Genomic DNA, 25,514 nt, shown 5'->3' with positions numbered 1-25,514 from the left:
AGGGAAGCCCCCATTTAATCTTTAACCATTGCAGTCCGGCGCTCCCTCAGTGCCTGTGATCTCCTGCCAGCTCCTGGAACTTTCTGCTGCACTGAACACCCGACCACACGCTGCTCCTCAAAGCTCTGTTCTCTGGGTTTCCAGGCCTCCAGTCTCCCCTATTTTTCTGTTGCCCTCCTCCTCCACCTCAGTGGACGGTCACCCTGGATCCTCTTCTCATTCTCTAAGCACTCCCTGAGCACTGTCACCAGCTTCAAGCACCCATATTCTGAAACTTCCACATCAGTATCATCAGCCCTGACTTCTCTCCAAGGCTCCCAGCTCAGACCTGCAGCTGCCGCCTGAACGTCCCAACCATGATGCGCCTCAGACACCTTACACTCCCTGCCCTGCACGGCTCTGCCTTCCAGACGTGGGTGAGTGGTGCCCATCACTGTCCAGCCAGCTTCCCAAGCTGGAAATCCTGGGGTCTTCTCCTTGCTCATCTCCAAACCCCATGCCCTTGATCAATCCCCATTCAAATTCTATTGATTTTGCCTCAGAAATTTCTCTTAAATCCAGACCCTTCTCTTCCATCACACCTGTCACTGCCTTAGTTTAGGCTCTCATCACATTACTGCCATATCATCTGTCTCTTTGCCTTACTGTGGTTACACACAAAGTCTGTTCCGCCTAAGGGGAAAAAAAAATAAAAGAAAACCGTTAACTACCAGATAATATATGCACACAGTAAAAAAAATTCAAATGATTAAAAGAAACACAATGAAATCTCCCACCCCTTGAGGCAACCCCTGTTGTATATACAAGAAGAAAAAGTATGTTATCTCATAAAACCTTTTGCAATTAGTAGATGCAGAGACAGACAATGAAATTGACGTTGAAACTTTCAGCCAACCAAAGTGAAAAAGTTGACCTACTTGGTCTGGAGGGAAAGGGGTAGGTCAAATACCAAGCCAGGCAGGGCCTAATCCTGCAATCAGAAGGCAGAGGTGGGAAAGGAGGGCCCTGTTTTTGACAAGAGACCTGTCAGGATGCCTTCACATAAAAACACTGACTTGTGACTTTTAAAATGCTCTCTTCTCACCTCATTTCTGTTCAGTGTGAAGTACTGGGTTGGCCAAAAAGATCTTATGGAAAAACCCTAACGAACTTTGTGGCCAACCCAATAATTCTGAAGTAATGAGATGAGTGCCAGGATTCTGGAGGCTCACTTTGCCCACTGGGTAGTGCCCTGCCTAGGAGAACCTCATTTTATGATTTTATCATACAATGAACTACTGCTCTCTCTGGAAGCAGTCGGTACTGAGCTCTCTGAAAGGACCATCAAGCTGTTTCCACTACCTTGAGGCCCCTCCCCTGGGACTTGACTGACAAAAGGCAGCGAGTTCTTCCTACTCCAGTGCCCTCTCTTCTCTGGGGTACTCCTTAACCAGCGAGGCAGTCAGAAACTCCCCTGGCTCTCCAAAGTACTCTGGTCGCAACTCTATTTCCATTTTTCCCTAATTTAGATGAAAAAAAAGAAAAGTCAACAACATCAAAGAATATCTTAAAGCAAATCCCAGCAACCTACAATGATTTTCATTTTGTATGATACCTTCTGTATATATAATATACAGATCATCCCTGACTCACCATGGAGTTATGTTCCGATCAACCCACTATAAGTTGAAAATATCATAAGTTGAGAATGCACTTGATACACCTAACCTACTGAACGTCATAGCTTAGCTTCGCCTACCTTAGACGTGCTCAGAACACTTACAGTATTAGCCTACAGTTGGGCAAAACCGTCTAACCCAAAGTCTATTTACAATAAAGTGACTATCTCATGTAATTTATTTATTTAAATTTTTTTTAAAATTTTAATTAATTAATTAATTTATTTATTTTTTTGCCACACTGCACGGCATGTGGGATCTTAGTTCTCCAACCAGGGATTGAACCCACATCCCCTGCACTGGAAGCATGGAGTCCTAACTACTGGACCGCCGGGGAAGTCCCCTCGTGTAATTTATTGAATACTGCACTGAAAGTGAAAAACAGAATGGCTGCCTAGGTACAGAATGGTTGTAGGTGTGTTGGTTGTTTCCCCTCGTGATTGCCTGCAATACAGCCATCAGGGTAATGAACTGACAGGCATATTTTAGGAGTGTTCCAAGGAGAGGAATGGGGACAGAAGAGCTATAGAGTTCTCACCCTGAGAAAGTGCTCTAACCTTTCTGAGTCTCTATAAAAACCAGAGCACCCACTTGAGGACTAACCACACAAGTAAGGTGATAGACAGTGCCTGGCGCAGAGCGTGCACTTAGCAGACACGAGCTGCCTCCTCCTTACCTGTAGATGTGGGTCAGGGGACTGCCAGGAAAAAAGACAGGGACTGTGTTAAGTTGAGCAAAGCAGTCAAAGGCACAAGGCACAGAAAACGCTGATACATCCCAAGCCTGGGGAAGCAATCACTGCCCCCGCCATTTAAGGGCCCCTCCTGCTTAAGCTCTGCCTACTGGGTGCGCCCTGCCTGGGAAAACCAACTCATTTTATGATTTTCCAATAAATTACTGCTATCTCTGGATCCAGTCAGCTGTGAACTTGAATTTCCCCAGAAAGCACATTCTCAGTAGAGGCAAAGGCTTCTGTGGTTCTCCACTCTGAGGACACTAAGCCTGGCGGTGCAAAGCCAGAATGCAGACTCAGGACCACATCTAACTGAAAGTTCAGGCAGCTCCCAGCTGGGAGGAAACTGAATGTTCAGCCCAAGCTGCCCATTATCTGAGTCCAGGGGTCCCAGCTGATCTCAGCATTAGCCTCTAACCAAGAAGAGGTTAGGTAATTCCTGTAAGTTTCAGAATTCTTATGAATTTTGAAGCAAGGCCCAGTACCCTAAACCTTCTGGGTCCTAGAACCCTCTTTTTTCCACTTAGATGGCCACACTTTCTATTTCTACCCACAAGGGGAACCACTGTTCTGATATTTTCCACTACAGACTAGTTATGCCTATTCCAGAATTTCACAGAAACATAATCATGCCATCCATATTCTTTAGTGTCTGGATTCTTTCACTTAATGTGTTTTGAGATTCATCTGTGTTGCTGCGTGTATCAGGAGTTTGCTTCTTTCTATTGCTGAGTTGCACCTATTGTATGAACAAACTGGTTTGTTTAACCTGTTCTCTCTGAATAGCATCTATTTCCACTTTTGGTCATTATGAATAAAACTGCTATGAGCAGTCATATGTGATTCTTTTTAAACACACATATTCATTATTCTTAAGTAAATATTTAGGTCTGGTAAATAGCACTCTTAATTTCCCTTTGGGAAACCACCCCTCACCTTGGCTCCAAGGCTGTGTATACCACCTGGGCCCATGAAAGTATTATATTCTCCCTGACCACCATGACTGGTTCAGGAAGAGATATGTGACCCAAATCTGGACAAAATCAATTTCAGATCTTTTGCTAGAGCTATCTGCAAAAAGATAACCTCTTTCTGTTGGTTAAGAGTAGCATGGAGGGCTTTGCTGGTGGCGCAGTGGTTGAGAGTCCGCCTGCCGATGCAGGGGACACGGGTTCGTGCCCCGGTCTGGGAAGATCCCACATGCCGCGGAGCGGCTGGGCCCATGAGCCATGGCCGCTGAGCCTGCGCGTCCAGAGCCTGTGCTCCGCAACAGGAGAGGCCACAACAGTGAGAGGCCCACGTACCGAAAAAAAAAAAAGAGTAGCATGGAATATGACCCAGCAATTCCACTAATGGGCATATACCCTGAGAAAAACCATAATTCAAAAAGAGTCATGTACCACAATGTTCATTGCAGCTCTATTTACAATAGCCAGGACATGGAAGCAACCTCAGTGTCCATCGACAGATGAATGAATAAAGAAGATGTGGCACATATATACAATGGAATATTACCCAGCCACAAAAAGAAACGAAATTGAGTTATTTGTAGTGAGGTGGATGGACCTATAGCCTGTCATACAGAGTGAAGTCAGAAAGAGAAAAACAAACACCGTATGCTAATACATATATATGGAATCTAAAAAAAAAAAAGGTTCTGAAGAACATAGGGGCAGGACAGGAATAAAGACGCAGACGTAGAGAATGGACTTGAGGACATGGGGAGGGGGAAGGGGAAGCTGGGACGAAGTGAGAGAGTGGCATGGACATATATACACTATCAAATGTAAAACAGGTAGCTAGCTAGTGGGAAGCAGCCGCATAGCACAGGTAGATCAGCTCGGTTCTTTGTGACCGCCTAGAGGGGTGGGATAGGGAGGGTGGGAGGGAGCCACAAGAGGAAGGAGATATGGGGATATATGTACACATATAGCTGACTCACTTTGTTATACAGCAGAAACTAACACGCCACTGTAAAGCAATCATACTCCAATAAAGATGTTTAAAAAAAAAAAGTAATTATACTCCAATAAAGATGTTTTTAAAAAAGAGTAGCATGGAAGCCTGGAACTGATGGAGGCTTTTACCTGCCTGAGGGAGAAATCAACATGGACAAAAGCAGAGCTGAGAAGACACAGAAAATATTGGTGACATAGTTTAGGCTTCTGGATACAGCCATGCCTGAAGCTGATGCATCCAGGACTCCAGATACAGTCAACAGATACTCCTTTTCTGCTTAGACTAGTTTGGGTTACCTTTTTGTTACCTGCAACTGGGAAGTTTGACTAAAAAGAGGTAATTCTTGGGGACAAAGGCTTGAGGTGGAAAGCACATACCAGCTGCTAAACACCCAGCTTAAAACTGTTCTCTGACCCTCTACTAGCAGCCAAGGCCTCATACAAACAAATGCAAACATCCTACACTTAAACCACTCTAAAAAGAATCCCACAGGACTCAAGACAATAAAAGCTTTGTTATGAGTCAAAGGGAAGCAAAGCATCTAAGACTCTACACTCAGATCCCATACCCTCAATTTAGCCACCATCAGTAAGAAGCTACATTAATCAATTAGTTTTTTTTAAAAAATTAAGACGATGATTTCCACTTACCCCCCCCCACCCCCGCCCAGTACCTACCATGCTTCTGTACTGAAGCTTACACAGGTGATTCTCCTTTAAACCTACATCAATGCTACAAGCCCACCTTCTTTACAGCTGGGGAAACTGAAGTTCAGACAGGTTAAGTTATGCTGGTAACTCAGGAAATACAGGTAGTTGAGCTGGGATTGCAAGTCTGCAAACTATAAAATCTATGCTCTTCCTCCCAATTCTAAGTTTTGTCACAACTTCAGCATATTCAATAGCAAAAGAGATCATGGAAGTAGAAGCAATTTGTCTACTGTAAACTGCCAATCAACTGTTAGGTTATTACGATTACACTGAAAGTATCACCAGCAAGACAGTGATTCATTGTGCCATCTGAAAAAAAAAGAGGTAGGAAAATAAAGGTAACAATGACAGCTATTCCTGATTACCTACCATGTGCTAAGCACTCTTGCGTAGATTATCCTTTTTAACAATCCTGCAAAGTACTGTTCATAGTACTGAGGAAACTTGAGTCTTGGAGAAATGAGTGACTTTACCAAGAAAACACAAACAATAAGTGGAAGAGGTGGGATTCAAATTCAGGTTTGTCTGACTCTGCAACCTAAGCCTTAAGGGCTCAAACAACTTAGTATCAACATCCAACTCCCACTGGTTCAGTGTTCACCATTCTACCTTCCTCTCCACAGATACAGTGACCACAAATCCTGAAGTGACATAAATTGGGTATTTTTTCTGAGGCAGATGACTCATCAAAATTCCAAGTGAGATTCATTTTTAAAACCTTTGTAAGAATCTTTGTATATAAATTTAGAAATCAGAAAAAAAGGACTTTGACTTAACATCCCTGCTTCTAGCTCCAGAAAATTGGTCTCTAAAACTATGGACTCTAATTGGACCTACCCACTGAGAAAAGGGTGCCTCGTGGTGGGCCAGGTATTTATAAAATGGACACTCTGGTTTACCAAACACTTCCAAGGCACTGCTTCAGATCCTGGAGGGCACCTCTCAACTGACCTACAATATCCACGCCGAAAAATCCCAGGGCCCCAGCCTCAAACAAGCACAGGCTTTTATGCTTCTGTTATGCCTGCCTGAAATGCCTTTGATCCTTCCCCCTCTTCCCCTCTGGATCTCTCAAATTTACTCATTTTTCAGGGTCCAAATCAAATGGCAGCAAAATTAACACTTTTACAGCAGTACTTGCCAACCTTTTTCACACCATGGCACTCAGAGAACACAATATTTGTATGGCATACTAGGATAGAAGGACAAAGCTGCTTATAGCCAGAAACAACTGGCAGGGAGATCTGGCTGTCCCAGGCCCCTCTCATCTGCCCTGATGCCAAGGGCAACCAAAACTTCCAGAAACTTCCAAAACACGGTACACCAACTTCCGTTCTGGCACCTGTCACACATACACCCGGCGACTAATTGTTTCACTTGTCTCTCCTGCCACACCTCTTAGAAGAGAGGGATGCAGTTTTATTTATCTTTATATTCCCAGCAACTAGCACAGGGCCTGGCACCTACCAAGTCCTCAAAATAGACTGCAAAACTGAACTGAATCCTGGAAACCTCTTAGAAACACTGCAACAATTCTGAACCTGGGCTGTTCAACACCTTCTCCTCCCGGACCGCAGAAAACAAATTAGTTGTAACCAATATCCTCTTAAGAGGGATTGTCTACTTACCACCTATGGAGAAAAGGTACTTTCCCTTTGTAAATTCATTCATTCATTCATTCATTAACATTTATCAAGCACCTACTCTGTGCCAGGCATGAGGGGTATACAGCAGTGAATGAGACAAACAGTCCCTGCCTTGATCTTAGGAAACTTACAGTCCAGAAAGGAACACAGATATTAAACAGTTTGGTATACTTAATTGTAGGTGAAATAAACACTCTAAAAGGGATGGATCAGAATACATAAATGACTAAATCTGAATAAATGACAGAGAACGCCAAAAATGAAAACAGAAATTCTCAGGCAGAAAGGACTGACCAAATACCAAACATACCTACAATTGGACACCCAGGAGTGAAACTTCAAAGCCTCAAGGATAAATATGTGCTGACTGATGGAGGAGGAGAGAGAGGAAGCAAAAGACACCTACAATAACTCAAGGTCCTTGGCCTAAGCAACTGGAAGAAAGAGAAAACTGAGCAAGGCGAAAGGTAAAACTCAAAATTTCAGGAAGAGCAATGACTTGAAGGCAGAAATTTGAGAGTTAAGCACAGTAGACGGTATTTATATTTAAAGCCCAGGAAGTGAACACTGAACAGATATCTAGGATGACGCTTTGGGGCAGTACAACCATTAAAAGTAAGGAAGAGCAAGAATCAGCAAAGAAGTCAGAGAGAGCTGAAGCTAAAGACGAGAATGTTCCACAAGGCCAACAAAAAACGCGTTTCCATTAAAGACAGTGACAAACTGCATCAAATACTGCTAGGGGTCTCAGAACTAACTTAACACTGAATTTGGCGACCTAGAGATGATCGGTGGCTTTGACAAGGCTCTATTTCAGAGGAGGGGTGGGGGCCAGGCCTGAATGGAGTGGGTTTGGAGGAGAAAAGGTGCTGGTGAATACAGGTTGAAATTTTGGCTGCAAACAGGGGCAGAGAGATGAGCCACCGGGAGGAATGTGAAGGAAGAATGAGGTTGTTTGGTTAAGATGAGCACATCTTGAGCAAATAACAGAAGCTGCCAAGGTTCGGGGCCCATCCTCTGCCCTCGTCTTCTCGCACCTGGGCTGGGTACCCCACCTCTCCCGGCCACCAAGCCAAGCTCCACGTGGGGCTGCTTCCCACCTCCGCAGGGCGGGCGGCGCAAGCGCAGGCCTTACAGAAGGTCTGCGCCAGCCCTCCCTCCCTCCCCGCGCCCCGCCTCTCCCCGCCCAGGGCGCGTGCGCACCGCCCCTCAAGAGCCGCCTCAGCAAGGCCCGGGAATGGGGATCTTCAGCCCTCCGCTCCCGCCATTCTCCGGGCGGGGTGGGCGAAGGCTGGGGGGTGTCCCAGACCGCGACCCATAGCCACCTACCGAGCCACGGGTGGAAAAGCACGTCGCGCTGGAAACTGCGACAGCGGGAGCAGGCGCGCGGTCGCTCGAATGCTTTTCAAAGTCTGCGGATAACAACGCGCTTGCGTTCAAAGATTCGCGGCAGGGCGAAAATCACACACGCTTTTTTGCCTTTTATGAGCTTGGTCGCAGCGCGGAGGACCTCTCTACGCATGCGCTGTCTTCCTCTGTGACATGCCGTGCTGCCCCTTGGGAAATGTAGTTTTCAGTTTACACACTGTTCCCGACTCAACTGAACCTTATTTTACCAAACCAGGGTCCTTGTGTGTTTTCAATATCCTCTCCCATTCCCCAATAAATGCCTCTATAAAACAATAATACTTTTTTTAAACGACCAGATTGTTGATTGAAGTGGGAGCAGTGGGCATATGAGAATTCTCTGTACTTTCTGCCTCAATTTTGCTGGAAACCTAAAACTGCTCCAAAAAATAAAGTTTATTTTTAAATTCTTTAAAAACAAATAGAAAGAAGCAGATCTGTAGACCCAGAAATCATGCTTTTAGGGAATCTTCCCAGGAATGTACTACAGTTGGGTGAGCAAGTATTTAACTACAATGGTCTACATCCTAGCATCTTGTAATTTCTTACATAACCCCTACCAAAGTTTATAATTATATATATTTTTCGATTATTTGATACACTTGCCAGCTCAATAAAGTCAGGATCATCTGTTTTAGTCACCTATGTATTCCAGCTACCTAGCATAGTGCCTGGTATATAATAGGCCTTCAATATTGTTTTATTCATTAGAAGAATCTCAGACATCAACACAAACTGTTTCAGTCCAAAACTTAATGCATCATTTTCTTCCTGCAAGCTTGCTTTTCTTTCTGTGGTCTCTCAATAAATGGCATGACCATCTACCCAGTCTCAGCTTTATATCCTGCATTTTATGAGGCTTATGCTAGCAAGGATTTCACATTTTTGTGTTTGTAGGAGTCTCAGAAGCTATTTCTCCTGAATGTCAAATACCAACTTCAGATTCTCCTCAGGGGAGATTTGGCACTCACAACTTTTTGTTTGTTTGACTTTAATTTCTTATGTTTCCTACAATAAACATGTATCACTTAAAATGTATCACCTGATTAATTTTTAAAAGTGTTTTAGAGTGTTGCCCATATTGTAAGAGGTAGCTCTGTCCTCCCCTCCACATCCAGATTTCTCAAAAGAATCATCTGTCCTCAGTTTTCATTTTCTTACCTTCCACTTGGCAGCAATGGCCCAAGCCGGCAGCTGGGAGTTACCCTTGATATCACATTTTCCTTCCCAGCCCATATTCAGTCCATCACTAAGTGTCTGCAGTTCACATTTGTTGGGCACTTACTATGTATCAGGTACTGTCATATAGGAGAAAGCTAGAACTGTGGAACTGACCAGAACACTCCCTTTGTCTGGGCAGCATAGTTCCGTCCTGTGAGAAAGCTACAGCATGGCAAAGAAATCTGGGCCTTCTTCATCTATCCGTTAAGTCTCATCACTTCAGAGCAACACACCTGAAATGCTTTTCCAAAGAGCCTTGAAAAGTCACAGCAACCTTCACTGACGGTCTCTTCAGGGCATGTGGAGAGAGTTACATACCATACTTTCCTAACAATCCCTTTACAAATTCCTCCCTTGACACAGAGTTCCACTGCTGAGGGCCATGCTCACATCCTTCTCTGCTCTTTGGTTTCTCCCCCTTCAGGATTGGCTTTTTACATGGTTGCTTCAGCACCTTCTATGTAAAGCCAGCCTCCAATCTCTCAGATTGTCCCTGTTCATGCTCACCCATCACCCACTTAAGCAAAACAAAAAGCTCTCTTCAACCTGACCTCATGTGGCAGGCAGGTGGGAGATATTGTAATTACTGTACTCGCATTTAATGGTGGTTTTCCTTGACACAGACAAAAAAAACATATCATGACCAGAAGGTGGCATAGTATGCATGGAACCCAATGGAGGAAAGGGATGAAATAAACTGACACTTAAAAATTTCCTTTCGGAATTCCCTCGTGGTGCAGTGGTTAAGAATCCGCCTGCCAATGCAGGGGACACGGGTTTGAGCCCTGGTCCGGGAAGATCCCACATGCCGCGGAGCAACGAAGCTCGTGCACCACAACTACTGAGCGTGTGCGCCCTAGAGCCCACGCACTGCAACTACTGAGCCCACCTGCTGCAACTACTGAAGCCCGTGCGCCTAGAGCCCGTGCTCCACAACAAGAGAAGCCACCGCAATGAGAAGCCCGCGCACCGCAACGAAGAAGAGCCCCCACTCACCACAACTAGAGAAAGCCCGTGCGCAGCAACAAAGACCCAACGCAGCCAAAAATAAATTAAAAAAAAAAAAGTAGATGATTTAGGTCAGTTCACAGACAATGACCTCTTTATTGACTGCACCAGAGTGTCAGGCTGCTCCCATTGCCCCCTCCCGTCACTGACAAAGTGACCCCTTATCGTCCCTTCCACATTTAAGAGCTCTATGGCACGACCTGATTGATATAAAAATTTTAACTTAAATGGAAATCTATACTATGAAGTGATTATTCCTCTAAAAAGACATTTCAGGCAAATCAAAACTACAATGAGGCGCCTCTGGTACCACACCAGTCAGAATGGTCATCATTAAAAAGTCCACAAACAACAGGTGCTGGAGAGGATGTGGAGAAAAGGGGACCCTCCTACACTGTTGGTGGGAATGTAAATTGGTACAGCCACTATGGAGAACAGTATGGAGGTTCCTCAAAAAACTAAAAGCAAAGTTGCCATATGATCCGGCAATCCCACTCCTGGGCATATATCCAGACAAAGCTCTAATTTGAAAAGATACAAGCACCCTTATGTTCATAGCAGCACTATTCACAATAAGACATGGAAACAACCTAAGTGTCCCATCGACAGATGAATGGATAAAGAAGATGTGATATATATATATATATATATATATCACAATGGAATGCTTCACAATGGAATGCTACTCAGCTGTAAAAAAGAATGAAATAATGCTGTCTGCAGCAACATGGATGGACCTAGAGATTACCATATTATACTAAGTGAAGTAAGTCAGATAGCGAAAGACAAATACCATATAATATCACTTACATGTGGAATCTAAAATATGACCCAGGGACCTCCTGGTGGTCCAGTTGTAAAGAATCCGCCTTCCAATGAAGTGGACGTGGGTTCGATCCCTGGTCGGGGAACTAAGATCCCACATGCCTCAGGGCAACTAAGCCTGCGCGCCTCAACTAGAGACAGAAAACCAACCAGCACACCACAACTAGAGAGAAGCCCGTGAGTCACAACAAAGAGCCCACATGCCACAACAAATATCCAGTGTGCCGCAACTAAGAGACATAGGCAAAAACTTTTTTAAATAAATAAATATTTTTTAAAAAAATGACCCAAACTAACTTATCTACAAAACAGAGACAGAAACAGACTTACAGACATAGAGACAGACTTGTGGTTGCCAAGGCGGGTGGGGGGGATGGATTGGGAGTTTGGGATTAGCAGATGCAAATTATTATATATAGAATGGATAAACAACAAGGTCCTACTCTATAGCACAGGGAACTATATTCAGTATCCTGTAATAAACCATAATGGAAAAGAATATGAAAATGAATATATGTATATAAATAACTGAATCACTTTGTCGTATACCAGAAACTGACATAACATTGTAAATCAACTATACCCCAATAAAATAAATTTAAAAATAAAATAAAAAGACATTTTAAGCAACAGGGTTTGGAAAATCTTAACGTCTACACCTGGGTAAGCATGAGCTATGTGTGTTTTATTTTCTCTATGTGAGAAAATTGACAGATGGGCTGAATCATCATATATTTGTCAATAGACTTAGAGAGACAGGTAGTACTTAAAAAGTAGCACTGAGGGCTTCCCTGGTGGCGCAGTGGTTGAGAGTCCGCCTGCCAATGCAGGGGACACGGGTTTGTGCCCCGGTCCGGGAAGATCGCACATGCCGCGGAGCAGCTGGGCCCGTGAGCCATGGCCGCTGAGCCTGCATGTCTGGAGCCTGTGCTCTGCAACGGGAGAGGCCACAACAGTGAGAGGCCCGTGTACCGCAAAAAAAATAAAAATAAAAAAATAGCACTGAACTGGGAAACAGGAGACTATTGTCTCCTAAATCAAGAACTAAAACTCTCTTGTACTCCAACTCCTTTGGTTAACTAAATGCACTACACTTTCCCCGCTTTGACTTTCCTGGGACACTGTTCCACGATCTCCTGGTCCATCTGACTTCTGCTCATCCTTTCCAGTAAGCTAACACATGACCTTCTCTGGGAGTTACTCACAAGTCTGGATTAGGTGCACCTTGCAGCTTGAATGTGCTTTTCTCGCATTACTTATTACACTGCATGGGACCATGTTGGACACTAGCCTGTCTATGAGCTAGTTGGGTGTGGGTACCATGTTCTGCTTTTATGTCCCAGCACCAAGCAAGTGCCTGGCATATGGTTAATGCCCTAACATATGTAGAGTGAAGAATGTCAGCCTCTCTGGTCCTTCCTTCCTCATCTGTTAAATGGGGTTGGGTTTGCTGATCTCTAGGGAGACTTCCAGTAATAGAATTTCTTATTCTAAAGTCTTCTATTATTGTTTTATCTGGTCATGTATCTTCCTTAGTTACCAGGAGAAATGTGTGACACCTGTATTATGCTGACAACAATGTATTACTCATTATCTCTATTATTTCAATAAATGTAATGCAAAATTTTGGATTATAGTATACATGATGTTCTGTAGACTACTTTTTTCATTTAACAATGATTTATGGACAACTTTCTCATCAGGGCTAGAGACATAGCTTGTTTTTTTTAATGGCTACAGAATATTTCACAGAAGGGTGTTGATCAATTGCATACCGATGGACACTTAATTTGTTTCCTGTTTTTCACTCTACAAACAAGGCTGGGAGCATTTCTTTTTTTTTTTTTTTTTTAATAAATTTATTTATTTATTTTGGCTGCGTTGGGTCTTTGTTGCTGCGCGCGGGCTTTCTCTGGCTGTGGCGAGAGGGGGCTACTCTTCGTTGCGGTGCGCGGGCTTCTCGTTGTGGTAGCTTCTCTTGTTGCAGAGCACGGGCTCTAGGCGCACGGGCTTCAGTAGCTGCAGGACGTGGGCTCAGTAGTTGTGGCTCGTGGGCTTAGTTGCTGCGCGGCATGTGGGATCTTCCCGGACCAGGGCTCCAACCCGTGTCCCCTGTGTTGGCAGGCAGATTCTTAACCACTGTGCCACCAGGGAAGACCTGGGAGCATTTCTATAGGAGACTTCTCAGGGGGTATGTACATTTAACATTTTTATCAATATTGCATCCATTTATACTCAAGGTGAGGTTATCACACAGTCAAGAATAATTCCAAGCACAGCAGCCAAGCTTGAGGGTTTCTCTGGACTTGGGACTATAAGGTCATACAGAGGTATCTTGTTTCACCTCATTGAAGCTTCTTGAGTCCCCTTGGTATACAGTGATGTCACCAACTCACCTTGATGACATATCCTGCCTTCAAGGGACGCTCCTGATCCTTCGAGCCAAAGACTTCTGCACATCCCTCAGGCTATCCAGGATTTCCCGACTTGAATGGTTTAACTCCTGGAGTTGGGCATGTCTTGCTGTCTTTCTCACAGTGGTTCTTGTTCAAGCTTCACTGCCTCCAGGAAGTCTGCCCTGATCCTCTCACAACACCCTCCTCCTGCCCCACCCCATGCCCTGCTGGGTTAGGTGCCCTCTGGAGAGCTCCCCCAGCCCCCTGTGTTTACTCCAGGCTGATCATACTGGGTTGTAATAGGCATGCTTGGCAATCTCCTGGAATGTCACGAAGGTATAGTCATAAGCAGAAAGAAAATAAACTTCCTTGTGGCTGGCCTATGGTTAATGGCCTAACCACACCTGGAGGCAAGGGGATGGAAAACACACCTCCTGACTTTTCCCACTGAGTCATCTTTTGGGTCCTATAGGTCCAGCTGATGGGTTCCCCAAAGTCCCTTCTCTCTTGGGTTATCCTCCCTGCCTGCCCCTCCCCCTAGGGTCTAGACTTCATTCTTCCAGCACGTGCACGATCAAGGCCAGAGTGACCTTCTTTCCTGGCTCCATGAAGGACAGTCGTGTGTCTTCACAGTCCTCTGTGGGACTAGGATTGGGCCTCTCTGTTTCTTCAGAACAGAGCATCTGGAAGCTGAAAAACCAATATTGGTCTCAGCATAGCTCTATGTATTCAACTAGTCATTTATTGAGCGCTGACTGTGTGCCAGGCATCAGGGATAAGGTAGACAAGATTCCTGCTATCATGAATAATGATAATGATAGCTAACATTATTTAACGCTTACTGTGATCTAGGTACTGTGCTAAGCCTTTATAAAAACTGGTCCCTTAATCCTCACAGCAATCCTCCTAGGTAGGTACAATTATTAATCTCATTTTACAAATGAGGAAACCGAGGCACAGAGAGGCTAAATAACTTGTCTAAGGGCATACAATTGGTAGAACCAAAGTTTGGACCCAGGCAGTCCCGCTTCAGAGCCTACTCCTTTATTTTTTTATTATTTTATTTTATTTATTTATTTATTTTAGCTGCGCTGGGTCTTTGTTGTGGCACATGGGCTCTCTACTTGCCGTTTGTGGGATCTTAGTTCCCCGGCCAGGGATTGAACCCCGGCCTCCCGCACTGGGAGTGTGGAATCTTAGCCATTGGACCACGAGGGAAGTCCCAGAGCCTACTCCTTTAACTGCTAACTAAACTAAACCAGTGATTGTATTCTAGTGGGGACAAATCATAGAGAAGTAAACAAATAAAAAAGAGATTTTTGATTAGTAATAACTGAATGCCCTGGAGAAAGTAAAATGAAAGGGTAATGTACTGAGGGGATGCATGGTATTCTGGATAGGAATGTGCACTAATCTTGCTGAAGACCCACCTCCCCCAGAGCTTCCAGAGGGCGCAGTGTGTAGTTCGGTGCATCTTCAGTACCTGGCCTGGTCCCAAGCAAGCACTGACTGTTTGGGAGGAAGGGAGGAAGGAGGAAACCCTGACAGATGCCTCCATACACACAGCTGTCAAACTTTTGCCAGTGTTTGGTCAGCTGTGCTGACTTAGAACGAGCCCCGGAACTAGGGTCGGGTAGACCGGGGGAGGAATCCTTCACCACTCACCAGCCGTGTGACCTTGAGCAAGTCACTATCTGAGCCTCGGTTTTCTTTATTTGAAGACTGGGGGAAATAGCAGTATACCGCGGGCCGGGTCTGGAGGAGGCCCTTTCACATACCAGGGGCTGTTGCCGTTCTCCCTTTACAGATGAGCTCAGAAGTGGGCTCAGGGGCTTCCCTGGTGGCGCAGTGGTGAAGAGTCCGCCTGCCGATGCAGGGCACGCCCCGGTCCGGGAAGAGCCCACATGCTGCGGAGCGGCTGGGCCCGTGAGCCATGGCCGCTGGGCCTGCGCGTCCGGAGCCTGTGCTCCGCAACGGGAGAGACCACAACAGTGAGAGGCCCGCATACTGCAAAAAAATTAAAAAAATTAAAAAAAAATAAGTGGGCTCAGGATCTCGCAGCTGGTAACCCGGAGTCCTGGTGGCAGAAGTGAATGAGTGAAAGACCGTCCCCTAGAGGTAGCTCGGGAATTTGTGGGCGTGTTCTCCGTAGTCACAATGATCTCAGGTCACTGTCCTGCTAGACATTCACGAAGCTATCAAAAAAAAAAAAATTTATTTCAGTGAGCCGACCCCACCCCATCTCATGTCATGCTAGAGGGAATGATTTTGCTACTACATTTAGTGGTAAAGCCCACTACTTTGCAAGAACTCCGTATTTCCTAATTTCTCCACCTTAAATTGCCTGGTCTGTTTGTATTTGGGGGGTTGATTTTTGTTTTTCTTTCTGGCTGCACCGGGCCTTAGTTGCAGCATGCAGACTCTTAGTTTCGGTATGCGGGATCTAGTTCCCTGACCAGGGATCGCAAACCCAGGGCCCCGGCATTGAGATCCCGGAGTCTTACTCACCGGACCACCAGGGAAGTTCCAGTGTGTTTGTTACTTTTGTTTAAGTTATGGTTATTTTCCTCTTTCTCTTATCATCTGGCCTTTTATTATTATCCCCATTCTGTTTTTATTCACTTTCATTTCCTGGGTGTTAAAGAACTCACAAATCACCCAAATCTGGAAAACAGAGGCTGAATTTAATTCTGGCTCAGGCCAGCGAGAAGAGCAAGTCGAAGTGACGCTTCTTGTTCTGCAGAGGACGAGACCGGGTTATTACTGGGTTATTATTCCGGGAAGAATGGAGTTTAGGTAACATTGAGATGAAACAGTGTTTCGATGGGCTCACAGCAAAGTGGGAATGTGAGCAGGGAATTAACACCTGCCCTGGGCTGAGAAGGTCCTCTTGCACTGGAAACCACAGAGTTTAAAAAAAAAAAAAAAAAGTGGAATGTTGTGCCTGCTTCCTTCCCTGCCCCTGGTGCTGAAACCTCAGCTGAAGCATGAGTGGGCAGCCCAGGGTGTGGCCTCTCTGGGTCAACGTGACCCACACAGTCAGGTCCTTCAGGCAAAAGAGGAAAATTCCACTTTTCCATGTTTCTTATCCAAACCCCTTCTTTTAATTCATATTAAATTAGCACAAACATCTGTTTACTTCACAATGTCTTCTACCTCAGTATATCTATGGTTTGAAATACATATTATTTTATTTTAAATTAATCTCCTCTACGTCTCCTTTACATTACAGGGAGGGCATTATATTGAATTGTTTGGAAACTATGTGCTCAACTCACACAATGCAGCTTACACTGTAGCAGGCACTGTTGCAGGTGCCATGCCATGGATTATCTCATTTGATCCTCTCCCCAAATCTATGAGGTAGATACAATTATTATCATCCGCAGTTTATAGAGGAAAAAACTGAGGCACAGGGAGGTAAAATGACTTGTCCAGGGTCACACAGCATGTAATGGATCAAGGGTTTGAATACAGGGCATCTGGCTCCAGAATCAGCTTAACCACTCTGCTAGCCTCCCTCTCAGGAGTGGGAGATTACCTAGGGACCCCCATTTCAGGATGTTAAGGGGGGGTTCCAAGGTGTTTCTTATAAAAAAGTTGGGTTGGGTGTGATCGGGGTGAGAACCAATGACACAACACAGAGTGTGTTGTACCCTGTCCCAGCTCATTCTTCACTCCATGTTCTGCCACCACGGTCCTGAGTCTGAGCCAGAAGTGGGTGGGGGTGAGGGTCAGCTGTGCGGCTATGACCCCAGCCCAGGAGGGGCATGTGGCAGAAGGCAGGAGATGGATAGGAAGGAGTCAGCCAGGTAAGGCCCTCAGTTCCCTGCGGCCCTCCATCCCAAGGGCTGTTTATGCCCAGACCCTGCCTCTTACCTCCCCCCACCCCCGAGGGGCGGGGATCTCCTCAGTGGAAAAATACCCAGCTGGGCGAGCCCCAGTGAGAGGGAGGGGGGCAAGGGGAGCTGGGACTCACAGGACCGACTCTTTCCCCTCTCTGACTGATGTTTACTGGGCTGGGTTCTGGGAAAAGGTCAGATTGCATCAGACAGGGCCTGAGGGGTTGGAGCCAGACTGTGGGCCGAGGAGGAGACTGTGGCCTTGTAAGTTGGGGCCAGTGAATTGGGAGGTGTCAGCAAAGCAGACACAAACAAAGCTTTAGAAGACGAGAGAGAGAGAGAGAGAGAGAGAGAGAGAGAGAGAGAGAGAGACAGAGACAGAGACAGAGACAGAGACAGACATCATGGCCACCATCCCGAGAGCAGCCAGCCCGTCCAGGCAGCCCCCAGGCCCAGAGGATGAAGACCCCAACCTGGATGAGTATGACCTCTACAGCCTGGCTCATTCTTACCTGGGTAAGGCCTGGTCCTGCCACCTTCCTGGTCCTTCCGTCTCCAATGCCCACCCTCACAAATGGCCTGACCACCCCCCTTCCCAAACTAGGATCCCTCCTTGGGCTCCTGCCCATACATCACCCTTCTCCAGCCTGTTCCCTTGACCCCTCAAGTCACCCCCTTCTAACCCCTCATCCAGTGAGCTCTGTCCTACTCAGCCCTGGGACCACACGCACTCCTAGAATATTAGAGCAGCAACATCATTCCATAGACGGGGAAACAGGGACAACGACTGCCCTAAATCTACATGGTGATGCCCCCCAGCCTCCCGACTTTAACCCGAGCTCTTTCCATCCCTGCCCTCTGGACCCCCTGCGGCTCACCCCTCTGCCCACCTCACCACCGCCTCTCACCTCGGTTCCCAGGAGTGGGCGGCCGGAAAGGTCGCACCAAGAGAGAAGCCGCCGCCAATACCAACCGTCACAGCCCTGGTGGGCACGAGAGGAAGCTGGTGACCAAGCTCCAGAACACGGAGCGGAAAAAGCGAGGGGCACGGCCCTGAGACAGAACTCGAGGTAAGGCGTCAGGGGGCCCCGTCCGCAGCACCAGTAGAGGTCTCTCTGCCTGGAAAGGACAGGCCTGAATGGGCAAGGTTGGGTGGGAGGAGGGATCCAAGAATTGTTGTCTCAACATGGAATACAATGAGAGAGACTTTTGAGTTTCCTAGTGACCAGAGCAAAGGGAGAAACAGACCCTTTCCAACTGGAGCAAAATTTGGTTTACAAAGAGGGAAACTGAGGCCCAGAGAGGGTAGGGTCCTTCTCTAGAGTCACGGAGCAAGTGAGCAGGAGAGGCAGAATTAGAACCCAGGCCTCTGTGCTTTCACCACCTGCTTTCCTTCCCCCAGATGAAGTCAGAGCACGGACACCCCACAGCGACGGAGACAGAACTGCGAGGAACCAGCCCCGGGGGGCGGGATCCAGGCCTGCTTGCCCCCGCCCCCAGGACTTAGCCCACCTGACTGAGGTTCCGAAGGGCCACCAACGAAGCAGCCCCAGCCCCAGAAAAAAAACAAGATGGGGAACAAGAGGCAGAGAATAGAGAGAGGCAGAATCATGAAGGTACCCCTCAAAAAGAAAGAAGAAACCGGAGCTCCCCAGGGTGACAGCGACAATAAACAAAGTACAGCAGCTGCAGCCTGTGTGTGTGTTTTTGTCCTCTCTCTTTGTGTGGCTTTTTGGGTGCACATTTCTGCCAGCAAGTGTCTGCATTTGCATGAACCAATGAGAGCATTTTGGTGAGTGTTTATTTTGGTTGTGTGTCTGGGAAGGGGCGTTTCTAATTTTGTATGGCCGTAGAGGTGAGCATTTTTTTTTTTTTTGTATACATGTGTTTTGGTGCATATGTTTCTGTGGTTTCTTATGAGGTGCAAGGGAATTTCCTCTGTTTCTTTGTAATGCTGCCCATGAAACAAGCCCCCTCCCCAGCTTCTCTCCATTTTCGGAATAACAATCTTGTTGTTTATCTTGTATTCATATAAAACCACCCTTTGAAGTGAATGTTATTTATTGATGCCATCTGCAAAATGGCAAAAACTGAGATTTAAAACATTAAGGGAGGGGCTTCCCTGGTGGCGCAGTGGTTAAGAATCCGCCTGCAAATGCAGTGAACACGGGTTTGAGCCCTGGTCCAGGAAGATCCCACGTGCTGCAGAGCAACTAAGCCCATGCACCATAGGTACTGAGCCTGCGTACCACAACTACAGAAGCCCATGCGCCTAGAGCCCCTGCTCTGCAACAAGAGAAGCCACCACAATGAGAAGCCTGAGCATTGCGAAAGAGTAGCCCCCACTCTCTGCAACTAGAGAAAGCCCGCACTCAGCAGCGAAGACCCAACGCAGCCAAAAATAAATAAATAAAATAAATAAATTTATAAAAGAAAAAAAATTAAGGGATTTGCCCCAAGTTATTCAGGACTCAAATTCAAGGATCCTTATTGTCCTCAAGTGTGACATGGGTCCGTTTGCCAAGGGGGTTTTTGCCAGGACAGGGTTCTGGAAAGTCACCTGAGGAGGAAGAGTCTTATCTAGTGTTGTCAGTCTTGGAGCCAGACTTCCAGAAGAATGTGGAGCAAATAAGAGGTGTGATGGGAGCTGAGAGGATATATTGATTGAGGTAGAGACTTAGGTTGCTGAAATGAAGACTCAAACGAAACAGGATAGAAAGTTCTTTCTCTGTTACATAACAGCTCCAAGGGTCAGTACTCCCGGGCTAAAATGGCAGCTCCATTGTGGCAGGAATTCCAGCTACTTCTGGCTCATTTTTCTGCCATCCTTAAAACATGGCTACCACTTTGCGGTCCGACCTAGCTCCTCCAGTACCTGCCATCTCATCTGCATTCAGCGTACGTAAATGGAGTGGGGAAGGGACCAGGGGAGGCCACACTAATTTATTTATTTATTTTGGCTTAGTTGCTCCGCGGCATGTGGGATTCTTCCTGGACCGGGGCTCGAACCCGTGTCCCCTGCTTTGGCAAGCGGATTCTTAACCACTGCACCACCGGGGAAGCCCACACTAATTTATTTTTAAGGCCATAACCTAAAAGCAGAACACATCACATCTGCTCAGAATTTAAACACATAACCACGCCCAACTACAGGAGAGGTTGGGACATGTAGTATTTAACTACTTAGCCACGTGCTAGGCAAAACTGAGGGAGGGCAGGGTTTTATTACTGAAGGAAGCAGGAGACAGTGAATATCAGAAAAAAACTAGCAAGCAACAAGGGGTATAAAGGGTGGCCCTCAGTCTAGACCTGGGCATAGCCTTTTTCCTTTTCTCCCATCCCTTTCTGGGCTGCAAAACTTGGAGTTAATTGTTCTTAGGGACCCAAGAATATGGACAGAGGAATAAGGCAGCTGTTGGAGCAGTAACAGATGCATAGCTTGAACCTTTAAGAGCCTTTATCCATCAGCTTCCCCTGAGTCCAACCTAGTAACAGTCTCAGAATCTCTGACTTGGGAAGGACGTTAAAAGACATCTAGTCCAACCTCACCCCACTTCACGCTGGGATACTCTCTGCTTGCTTGAACACCACTAGGGGTAGGAAAATTGCCGCCTTTGTGTTGCCTGATTCCTTCTCAGAGTCACTCCTTAATGTGGACTGAAATCTGATTCTCCCACCTGCCCCTTGAGCAAGCTTCTGTTTTCTGGTCCTTTCTGTCTGAGATGCTTTTAATCCCACCCATCCTGCAAGGCTCAGCTCTTCAAAGTCTTCTCCTACTTGCCCTCCACCATCTGACTCCTCCCCTCCACCCCAGGGAGAGACCTTCTCTGGGATGGCACCCACAGCAAAACTACGACCAGAATCTCACAGTCATTTTGGCATACAGCTCCTTCAGACTTTCCCTCAAACCCCTCTTTCCATGAGAGATTATTTATTCGTTCAGTTAAGGTTTATTGGATGCCTACTCTATTACCAGGACCTGGCTGAAGGCATGCATGCAAGGAGGGACAAATGGGACCCTGATAGGATTGGAACCAGGCCTTAGGGTTAGTGTCAGCTCTTGAACTCAGGAGGCAAATGGCAGGAGCATCACTGGGCAGTAGCTCTCTGCCCAGGACAGATCTGTGCATCAGCTTCAGAAAATCATAGCAACAGCTCCCATGCATTGGGCTACTACTCTGTGACATGTGTTTTATAGACATTAACCCATTTAACCCTTACAATAGCCCAATAGGCATAGGATTATTGATCCCATTTTACAGACCAGAAAACCGAGGTTCAGAGAAGTTAAGTAATTTCACCAAAGTCTCACAGCTGCAACCTGCAGAAGCTGGGACTTTTAAAATCTGGTCTGGGGCTTCCCTGGTGGCGCAGTGGTTAAGAATCCAGCTGCCAATTCAGGGGACACGGGTTCAAGCCCTGGTCCGGGAAGGCACCACATGCTGCGGAGCAACTAAGCCCGTGCGCCACAACTACTGAGCCTGCGCTCGAGAGCGTGCAAGCCACAACTACTGAGCCCGCGTGCCACAACTACTGAAGCCCGTGCGCCTAGAGCCCGTGCTCTGCAACAAGAGAAGCCACCACAATGAGAAGGTCGCATACCACAACAAAGAGTAGCCCCGACTCGCTGCAACTAGAGAAAGCCTGCACTCAGCAGCGAAGACCCAACGCAGCCAAAAATAAATAAATATATTTATAAAAAAAAAATCAGGTCTGTCTGATTTTCAAAGTTTGGGTTGCACCCTTTTTTGACTACATGCCTGAGAAGAACTATGTACTGACAATGAAGAATTCTAGATGCTAGTTAATTTCTAGTCAACTACTCCAGTGTGAGCCTCAGTTTCCCCACCTGTCAATTGCTGAGACTATCCTCTCTTCTGTCAACTTCAAAGGAGAGAACAGGCTGGGGAGTGTTGTGTCTCTAGCTGGACGTGGCCAGTCCCTGGGTAATGGGTCCTTTGACACTTGCCAGGAGGCTCCACACATCACCCCTCACTCCTGGCCTCTGATTGGCCTTCCCTGGCCTTGGCCTTCCCTGGCACAGCCTCTGCCTGGGTAGGCCTTTAAGTGGCTGTTCCAGGAACCAGACCATTCTTGGAATTACAGAATGTTCAGATCTGTAGAGCCGCACTCTTTCTCCTTTGCGGAAGGGGAAATCATGGCTCAGGGTGCAGGGGCCTGGGCCTGGCTTAAACTACATGAAGACTAGGGACCCCATCAGGATGAGAACCCTCCAGAACCTCCCTCTTCTGTTCCATTCTTTTCTTTGTCATTTCCTGGTTGTATGTAATACGTGTTTCCCCAATTTCTTGGGTCTCTCGTGAGAACTGGAGAGCTGATTGACCTCTCTTTCCCCCCAGGGGCTTATGGGAATTTTCCATCAGGTTGCCACAATCCAAAGGATTCCTGGCTCCTTCATGTGCTTTACGTGCTTGTCCTCATCCGCCCACTCCAGAGGCCAGCTCTCAGATGTCTATTTTTTAAAATTTCAGAATCACCCAAAGTTGATTTTCAACCAGCACTTTTTTTATGTTTTGTTTGCGGTACGCGGGCCTCTCACTGTTGTGGCCTCTCCCGTTGCGGAACACAGGCTCCGGACGAGCAGGCTCAGCGGCCATGGCTCACGGGCTCAGCCGCTCCGTGGCATGTGGGATCTTCCCGGACCGGGGCACGAACCCGTGTCCCCTGCATCGGCAGGCGGACTCTCAACCACTGAGCCACCAGGGAAGCCCCCTCAACAAGCACTTTTTAAAGGTGATACTAATAAGTCATAGTCCTAGATACCATTATTGATTACCTGCCTCAGGGGTTTCCCAGCTTTACCATTCACACAGCACTTTTGTGATTTCTACCCTATGTGCATTCAAGCTGCGTCATTATTTACTTAACATTTTATTTATTTTTTTAAAGATTAACTATTTCCGGTTAAGGATTCTGATGACGTCTCATATTCTGTTTTGAACAATTTGTATGTACATATACGCACAAGGAGAGAATGTTAATTAAAGTTGTCATTTTTTCAACTTCTTTTTTTTTTATTTTTTTGGCTCCTTTGGGTCTTTGTTGCTGAGTACGTGCTTTCTCTAGTTGTAGCCAGCAGGGGCCACTTCTCGTTGCGGTGCACGGGCTTCTCATCGTGGGAGCTTCACGTTGCAGAGCACAGGATCCAGGCACACAGGCTTCAGTAGTTGTGGCTCATGGGGTCTAGAGCACAGGCTCAGTAGTTGTGGCACACAGGCTTAGTTGCTCCACCTGTGGGATCTTCCCGGACCAGAGCTCGAACCCATGTCCCCTGCATTGGCAGGCGGATTCTTAACCACTGTATCACCAGGGAAGTCTCTATTTACTTAGCATTTAAAAAGTTACCTTCTTACCTTTTTTACTTAAATGTATTTTAAAAGAAACTACATAACCACCAAAAAAGGAAGCCCACAGCCACGTGTCATAATTAGAAAATAACTGTAAAAAGAAACACCTAACTAAAACTTCAAGTCCACCTGTGCATTATCTATGACAACTTTGTCTATTAGGAGTCATAGGTGTGGGCTTCCCTGGTGGCGCAGTGGTTGAGAGTCTGCCTGCCAATGCAGAGGATACGGGTTCGTGTCCTGGTCCGTGAAGATCCCACATGCCGTGGAGCGGCTGGGCCCGTGAGCCATGGCCGCTGGGCCTGTGCGTCCGGAGCCTGTGCTCTGCAACGGGAGAGGCCACAACAGTGAGAGGCCCGTGTACCGCAAAAAAAAAAAAAAGTCATAGGTGTTTACACTTGGGGGAAAAAAAAAAAACAGTTGCTCACGAGCCAAACACTGTGCCAGGAGCTTTGCATACATGGGAGACGGCCTCATTGTAATTACCCAGACGTTAAAGAAAATATTGCTTCCTGGCTCTCTCTCCCTGATTCTGATTTCACTGGTCTGGGGTATAGCTTGGGCACTGGGACTTTGAAACATGATTTGAGCTTGCAGTGAAGTTTGAGAATTGCATTTATGAAAGATGGTCACAGCAAGAGTTCCCACCCCACCTGCTCTCCTTACAGTACGCCCTTGACCTCCCCTCCATCAAATGGGAGACACGGGACTATGTCTCTTCCTTCTGAACGTGGGAGGACTTCTACGACCATGTCCTCTCGACTGACAGAGGACAGCGGAAGTGGTGCTTTCATGAAACACCATGCGCTTCTACCTTGCTCCCGGTGGTTCTTGGACCCCAGGCACCCTGCTGTGAGGAAGTCCAAGATAAGCACACATGAAAGATGATATAGAAAGGTCACATATTGTTGTTGTTCTGGCCTTCGGTCCAGCTGAAGTCCCAGCTGAAAGCCATCCCCAACCTCCAGACACGTGTGTGAAGGGAGCCTGCAGGTGGGTCCAGTCCCAGCCGTCAAGTCACCTCCAGCAACTGAATCTTCCCAGGTGAGGCCTGAGATATTGTGCAGCAGAGACAAGCCGCCTCCAATTCCCAACCTGCAGAAACTGGGAGCATAATTAAATGGTTGTTTCACACCATTATGTTTGGGGATGGTTTGTTACACAGCCATAGTGACTGGACCAGCCTTAGAGTCCCCCAGACCCATGTCCAGATCCGGCCTGCAAACTTGGCTGTGACCTGGGACAAGTTATTGTTTACCCTGCATCTTAATTTCCTCATCTGTAAACACTCACCTCCCAGAATGGTGTTTTATTGTTGTTGCTGTTGTCTGTTTTTTGGTTTTTCTGCGGCTTGCGGGATCTTAGTTCCCTGACCAGGGATTGAACCTGGGCCCGGGCCCTCAGCAGTGAAAGCAGCAAAAGCCTGGAGTCCTAACCACTGGACCACCAGGGAATTCGCACCTCCCGGAATGGTTTTGAGAATGCAAGGAAACTGTGTTTTTCAAGCACTTAGCAGGGGACCCGAAAAAAACCTTAAAAGGGCGGCACAGTGGCAGCAGACAGCGTGGGCTCCGGGCCCAGACTCCATGGGTTCAAGTTCCAGCTCTCTTACCATCTCTGTCCGACCTTGGGCTAGTTACCTGACCTTTCCATGCAACCGTTTCCCCTGGTGTAAAATAGGAGTGCCAATAACATTCAATATAGGATTGTTGCTGTGGTTGGGTTAATGCTGTGAAATGCA

General features: G+C 46.7%; 2 protein-coding genes and 1 non-coding gene across 7 annotated transcripts in view; 1 reads left to right on the top strand and 2 right to left on the bottom strand.

Annotated features, from left to right (window-relative positions):
* Positions 1 to 17,303, bottom strand: part of SGF29 (SAGA complex associated factor 29) — a 38,212-nt gene extending 20,909 nt beyond the window's left edge. Inside the window, exons 1-2 of one of the 5 annotated variants that reach the window (XM_029220051.1) lie at positions 16,072 to 17,303; positions 13,564 to 15,758 (exon numbers count right to left, since the gene is read on the bottom strand). In XM_029220051.1, the coding sequence (XP_029075884.1) occupies positions 13,564 to 13,627 (64 nt within the window). In that variant the 5' untranslated portion in view covers positions 13,628 to 15,758; positions 16,072 to 17,303. Of the gene's footprint in view, positions 1 to 1,341; positions 1,361 to 8,035; positions 8,215 to 13,563 lie in introns of those variants that run through there. The other 4 variants (XM_029220055.1, XM_029220052.1, XM_029220054.1 and 1 more) reach the window with 4 other exon arrangements.
* A 280-nt stretch (positions 17,304 to 17,583) lies between these two features.
* Positions 17,584 to 19,094, top strand: NUPR1 (nuclear protein 1, transcriptional regulator). The gene is made up of 3 exons (XM_029220064.1): positions 17,584 to 17,921; positions 18,326 to 18,475; positions 18,808 to 19,094. The coding sequence occupies exons 1-2, from the start codon at positions 17,810 to 17,812 to the stop codon at positions 18,460 to 18,462; spliced, it is 249 nt and encodes an 82-aa protein (XP_029075897.1). The 5' UTR covers positions 17,584 to 17,809; the 3' UTR covers positions 18,463 to 18,475; positions 18,808 to 19,094.
* Positions 19,095 to 25,138: 6,044 nt separating this feature from the next.
* Positions 25,139 to 25,226, bottom strand: TRNAK-UUU. The gene is given in 2 exon segments: positions 25,139 to 25,182; positions 25,190 to 25,226. It is a non-coding gene; the product is annotated as a tRNA-Lys (tRNA).
* Positions 25,227 to 25,514: the final 288 nt, after the last annotated feature.

This window comes from Monodon monoceros, unplaced genomic scaffold, assembly GCF_005190385.1.
Source record: "Monodon monoceros isolate NGI ecotype Baffin Bay Population unplaced genomic scaffold, NGI_Narwhal_1 Super_Scaffold_13, whole genome shotgun sequence".
Classification (NCBI taxonomy): domain Eukaryota; kingdom Metazoa; phylum Chordata; class Mammalia; order Artiodactyla; family Monodontidae; genus Monodon; species Monodon monoceros.
Note: the sequence above shows the minus strand (reverse complement) of the source record. Positions and strands in the feature narration are given on the sequence as shown.